Source organism: Gambusia affinis, linkage group LG20, assembly GCF_019740435.1.
Source record: "Gambusia affinis linkage group LG20, SWU_Gaff_1.0, whole genome shotgun sequence".
Lineage (NCBI taxonomy): Eukaryota > Metazoa > Chordata > Actinopteri > Cyprinodontiformes > Poeciliidae > Gambusia > Gambusia affinis.
In genome coordinates, this window is record NC_057887.1 from 6,339,652 (window position 1) to 6,345,651 (window position 6,000).

A 6,000-nucleotide genomic window follows, 5' to 3' on the forward strand; every position below is an offset into this window, starting at 1 on the left:
AACCGCTGAAACTCTGCTCTCTGTCTGCAGTGCGACGTCGGCACCGCAGGACAGAAGTCCATCTCCCGGATTATTGACTACCTGGAGCATTGCTAGAGAAGCCTGACACACACACATGCATACAAACTCTATGCCTCACACACCAACACCTACACTGTCCTCTGCCGCTGAGAGACGCCTCCTCCTCCAGTCAAAGGCAGCCCTTCTCCTCCCCCATGGTTCGTTGTTGTCATTAGTGGATGATTTGGTTCCTCCACCCGTTTCTGAAGTGTCGCCCTAAAGCAGCGTTTGGCTTTTAGTTGTTTTCGTTTTTATTTAAAGTTCCTCGAGATGTTGTTTTATGTCCAGTCCCACTTCCCCGTTTTGCTTTCCTGAATTTCTTTTTGAAAATCCCTCATGTCTCATCTTCCCTCCGATTGCAAACGTTTTTTTTTTGGGGGGGTTTTCTGTGCCGACTCCCTCCTGTCCTCGAAGCTTCAAAACGTCGCAAGATGATTTAAAAGAAAGAACCCAGAGAAGTCCAAATTGATCTCTTTGCTCTGAAAGTGACATCCTCTCTACTCCTCGTCTTGCTCTTCTCTCCCTTTTTCACCTCTTGACTCTGTGAAAAAGACGCTCAGGAATCAAAGCTGTTGATCTTTTGTGGCTCAGAAGCACAGAATCTAGTCCGGACCACCTGAAAATGTCACTGTGGGCCATGTTCCTTTTCCGTTTATTAGTACAGACAGGCTTTTTTCTCTTGTTTGCATTGTCAAAATTCAATTTTTCTGATTATTTTCTATATGCAACACCCGTTTATCCCTAACAAATGGCTGTAGATGGACGCAGACACGAAGGAAGTTGAACAGAGATCAAGCACGGCCGTGACAGGAGGAGAGGAAGTGAAAGTCGCACCAAGATATTCTGAAGTCCCTGAAAGCTCGAGGTGGAAATTTCCCTTTGGGTTTCTCGGACTTCAAATGGTGTGTTTCCGACGCACTGGAGCCCAGAAGCTGATTGGCTCATTCGATTCTGAGGATATCAGGTTGGGGATAAATCTAATCCTTAAAAAAAAAAAAAAAAAAAAAAAGTCCTTGGGATGAAAACTATTACCGAAGCAAGGATCATTTGTGGCATTTCATTAAAAAAAAAAAAAAACTAAAAAAAACCAACAACTTCTCAATCAATAAACGTTTCACAGGAACCAACACCTCTGAGTCTTGTGTAAAACCCAATGGTGTTGGTCATTCATAGTTGTAACTCCTTTTAACTCTGCAGCGTGTTGCAATTCAGATTCTTCAATGGTTTCTTGATTTGTTCGAGGCACGTGTCATCACACACACACACACACATAATTCAAACCTCACACTCCTTTAAACAGAAGTTTACAGAGCTTTATTCCCGGACGTTTGCAGAATGAATGGAAGAGCTTTCTGTACATAGTCCCTGTACATAGATTGATTTCCTCATGTAGGAGGAATGTTATTTGGGGGTTTGGGAGGTTAAAATTGGTGGGTCTGGGGTTATAAAGGGTGGGGTTGTGGGAAAATTCAGGGTGGGGGGGGGGGTAAATTTAATTTTAGATGCTAGACTTTTGTGAATCGGACTCTATTTTTCATTTTCTAAAGCCTTTTTTTTTTGCCCAGTTGTGTTTGTTTTGGACGGATGGACAGAGAGCTTCTGCAGGAAAACTTGATCTTTGTACCAATTTGCAGACTTGTGTCTTTGGTTACATGTATATAATTTTAAAATAATAAAAATTGCTACTTTCAGTAACTGCCGGACTGCTTTTTCCCCTCCTCAATGTCCTGAATTATCACTTGGTACTTCTTTCTTACTTTTTTTGTTTTTTTGAGGATATTATTGTGTGAAAAGAGGGAGGAAAAAAAACAATCTGAAATCTCTTAAATGACGTGAATATTAAAAGCTGCAGACGTTAACATTATTGCAGTATTTATTTACAATCAGTAGAAAACAGTGTAAAAAAAAAAAAGTTTGAGTCTTTTAGTGTCCTTCAGTTTCTGTCACGCGTTCCGGTTATCTGCTCCTCTCCGCGTTCCGAACCTCACCCTCAGGTCCAGCTCTGTTCGGTTCCGAAGGCCCGCAGGTCCCGCTCCCGTCCTGCAGCAGCTCAGTCAGGGTGCTGATGTAAATCTGGGCCATCTGCAGAGTCTCGGATTTAGACAGCTTCTTCTCGCTCTCCAGGTTCGGGATGACGCTCCGCAGCCGGTCGAACGCCACGTTCAGTCCGAGCATCCTTCTCCTCTCCCGGGCGTTGGCGGCCAGGCGCCGACGCCTCTGCGCCCGCTCCAGGGCGCACCTGTCCGGCTGCAAGTAGTGCAGGGCGGGGCCCAGCCGGAGCTCCACGATGGCGCACGGGGACGCCTCGCAGAAGTCACGGCTGTCTCTGGAGCGCGCCGCCTCGGCTTGCTCCTGCGCTCGGGTCCCCTGCAGCAGGGCGTGGATGTCCCCGCTGAGATCCACGGGGGCCGCGGGGCCGACCCCGCCCTCCGGAGTTGCGGTGATGAAGGGCGCAAACAGGCTTTTACGCGGCGGCATGTCTCCACTTGTTCTTCTGAAGCAGAACCAGAACCAGACGGCGCTGGGGACGGAAGCGCAAGTTCAAACATCCCCAACTCTGGGACGGGAATTTATGGACCCGAGAGACACGAGGGTGGCTGGGGGGGGGATGGGGGGGGGACGCGGCTTGCGTGAATCCGGGGGCGTGGAGAAGGTCGTGTGCTGCCTAATGAACAGAGCCAAAGCCACTGCAGGAGGTCCATTAACCAAGTTCATCAAAAAGGGATTAGAAACGAGTCAGTGAGCGTTGTGGACCGAGGAGGGTCCAGGAGAGGAAACATCCCGACTTATTGGACCAGTGATGCACGCGGCGTTTGGAGGGCCTTTTGCTGCTTGCATTTAAATAATAAACAGACTAAAATGAAATGTGCTGCAACTTCTCTAATTATTCCAGAAAAGCTATATTTCCCTTTTACTGAATATTTCAGCCCTTGAATCTGTTTCGAGTTAATATTAAACAGCATTTAAATTAGGGTGATGGAACGTGTGCAGCCCGGTCGTTGAAATATTTTTTGGCATGCGCATTTATAGGCGAGTTTCTTTTGCACGACCAGTTCACAACAGTTGCTACAAATGTATTTTAATGTTTTTGTCACATTTTGAGATTTCTTACGTAGTTTGTCAACAACATAAAAACGTCAGTGGAAATTTGGAAAATAAGTTAATGAGTTAAATACGTGTTGAATTGACAGTGAAGTTACTGAATAAACAATTATGAAGTAACTCAGAAAAGGGATAAATAAAAAAATATATCTGAAGAAAGTCCTAGAATTAAATATAAATGGAAAGAAAAATGGAAACGACTGATTAAAGTAAACTGAAGCAGTGATTCATGTTTCTCATTTAAAATAGAGCATATTTTATGATGGTAAAAAAAAGAGAGAGAGATTAGTATTTTACACTTGGAACATTTTCCAAAGTTATACCAGTTCTGTCATTTTAAATCAAGTTGAATGTGGATGCTTGCAGTGCCGATATTAATATTGATTTATTCTGTTAATTTATGAATGTGGAACCACTTTCTCAGCCCCCCACCCTCCCCCCCACTGTGTGGGTGACATTAAATCAGACTAAACTTTCCTGTTTTACACTATTTGCTAAAACGAGAGTCGATATTTCAGATTTCTTTCAAATTTAGAAGTCTTTAACAATGTGACTCTTATGAATTTTGGATATCCTTCCATTAGTTTCTTTAAATAGTTTTGCTAAACGTTTTTGCCCTTTGCTCCTGATGGCACTTCTTGAGCCGAGTTGGGTTTTGGAGCTGTCTTGTGCTCACACACAACTTTTCAGCTCCGCCTGCACATTTCCGTGGCGCTGAGACCGGCGGCTTTGTGTTGGCATTGTCTTTGTTTTGAAGTGGCGTAGCTGTACACTCAGTATCATTGTTCATTTGGAGGAGCCACAAGCTTTAATGTTTTAGTTGAAGTCTTGAAATGGTACTAAAATGTTTCCATTGAATAATTTCTCCTCCCCCGCCCCCCCCAATGGTGCTGCTACCCGATTACTTCACAGTTGGGCAAAGTGTCGTCAAGCCTTTTGCCTTTTTCTCCCAAATGTAAAGAAATGTGTCTTGTTTAGATCCTGTGCTCTTTATTTGTTTGTTTGTTTGTTTTTTACAATATCACACAAGGACATCATGAGACATTGATTTGAGGCCTTATAATAAGAGAGCAATTCTGTCACCTGGGATTTAGCAAATTCAAATCATTTTATTAATCCCAACAGGATTTCCAAAACGACAGATTTATTCTCAGAAATTGAGAGGAAAAGTTTGCTTCTTTTTTTTTCTACGGTGTTTGTGATTGTCTGGTGTAAGTGAAACAAACTTTAATGTCTTGATTTTTGTTGTATAGATTTAAACAATCAAGAAATATTTAAAGAAACACAAGTGAAAGATGCAGGGTCTGTTACAATTCATTGGGTTCAGGAGTACCACTTCGTCGTCCATCCCTTCCCCAAGAATTTGGACTGAAAGGTGAAGTTTGGTTCACAAGCGTATTAACTGACGAAGTTGGGAGCTTGTTGTGCCTTTTTTTTTTGTTGTTGTTGTTTTTAAAAAAACCTCTGCAGGTTGCAGCCTCGTTGTGACACATTAAAAAGCTCATCAGTCTGGAAGTGTGCATCTTGTTTTGAGAGTTAATTAAAAGTGCTGCGGCTTCCTGCGGGGAGGGCCTCATGATGACTGACAGTAACTGGCTGTCTCTGGACAGACTCTTAATGGGATTTAGCGGCGTGTCCCGAGCACCGTGTGTGCCAGAGCTCTGCCGGGTCCGAGCCGGGCCTTTTTACAGACACCGCAGCGTGGGGCCGGGCCGTGGACACACATGGAGCATAATGGACTCCTTATGGACCGTGCGGACCCTCGCTGTCCGAGGTCCAGCGGTGGGGGGTGGGGGGGCTCGCCCGTTTTTGTTCTGCTGCTCTGGAGCACGTGGGGAGGTTTGGCCTCGCGGCTCGGATGACAGTTGCTGGCACGCTCTGCTTTGTTGAACCCAATGAAACGGCTCGTTGCAGCCAGCGGGCGGACACAAGCCGCAGATCAAAACCTCCCACCGTCGATACCGGCGCGACCAGATGGACCCCCAAATGGCAACTTTACAGCTTCGGTAAAATAAAAAAAATAAAAAAAGAAGAACGTAGATTAATAGTCGCCGCGTTCGAACGCAGTGACTTGAATAATTTCAGGGTTTTTGTCGCGTCGTAACGTCAAAAAACCTCGTTGTGTGTTCTGGGGCTTTTAATTCATGTGATAGTTTTTAAAGCAGGGCGGGGTTCAGTTCAGTTATTCATCTGAAAATGGAGGAGAGGTCCGTGGCAACTGTCAGGTCAGACAGGCAGGTTCACCATCCAGCAGGACGACGACCCTTAACCTTCAGCGATGGTGTTTGTTGACGGCCATGTTTAGGCTGGATTCTGCAGTTTGCGGTTTTTCGGCTGGTTGTTTGCGGTTTTTCGGCTAGTTTTTTGCACAGTGTTTCAGGTTGGAAGTAGATATGGCTGGGAAAAAAAACAACAACAAAAAAAACGTATCACGATCCAAGGGTTTTGAATCAGTCTATAGATAATTATTGATTAGTTATTTGTTGCAAATATTTGAAATAACTGCCAATCTGGTGGCATGGGCTTTTCTGCTTGATCCTCAGCTTTCACTCCACATTGTTGATTTTCTTTCTTTTTTCCTTTTTTTTGAGCAGTTATGAGGCATGGTGGTGAAGCCTCAAGTTGTTGCTAGGTAACCATAGAGAGGTTGACCAAAGAGTGAAGCTAGCCTTTCCTCTGCCTACATTACTCCCTACAGGCTCTGGATTGGAGTTCAGTGAATTTATTGAATATTCTATCAGACATGTCATCTATTGATACTGATCATGCGTCTGTCATGACACATTTTATTGATATAGGCCTATTGTCCAGCCCTCGTTTGAAGTGTCAAATAAATAA

At 44.3% G+C, this 6,000-nt stretch overlaps 2 protein-coding genes across 3 annotated transcripts in view; one reads left to right on the plus strand and one right to left on the minus strand.

Annotated features, from left to right (window-relative positions):
• LOC122823015 (wings apart-like protein homolog) overlaps positions 1 to 1,483 on the plus strand; it is a 25,005-nt gene extending 23,522 nt beyond the window's left edge. For both annotated transcript variants that reach the window (XM_044102208.1, XM_044102207.1), the window contains exon 20: positions 31 to 1,483. In XM_044102208.1, the coding sequence (XP_043958143.1) occupies positions 31 to 96 (66 nt within the window). In that variant the 3' untranslated portion in view covers positions 97 to 1,483. The remainder of the gene's footprint in view (positions 1 to 30) is intronic.
• Positions 1,032 to 4,908, minus strand: atoh1c (atonal bHLH transcription factor 1c). The gene has a single exon (XM_044102215.1). The coding sequence runs from the start codon at positions 2,536 to 2,538 to the stop codon at positions 2,017 to 2,019; it is 522 nt and encodes a 173-aa protein (XP_043958150.1). The 5' UTR covers positions 2,539 to 4,908; the 3' UTR covers positions 1,032 to 2,016.
• Between the last annotated feature and the right edge of the window lie 1,092 nt (positions 4,909 to 6,000).

Bases quoted from the DNA above. Each gene is read 5' to 3' on its own strand.
- atoh1c (XM_044102215.1), bottom strand. From the start codon at position 2,538: ATGCCGCCGCGTAAAAGCCTGTTTGCGCCCTTCATCACCGCAACTCCG.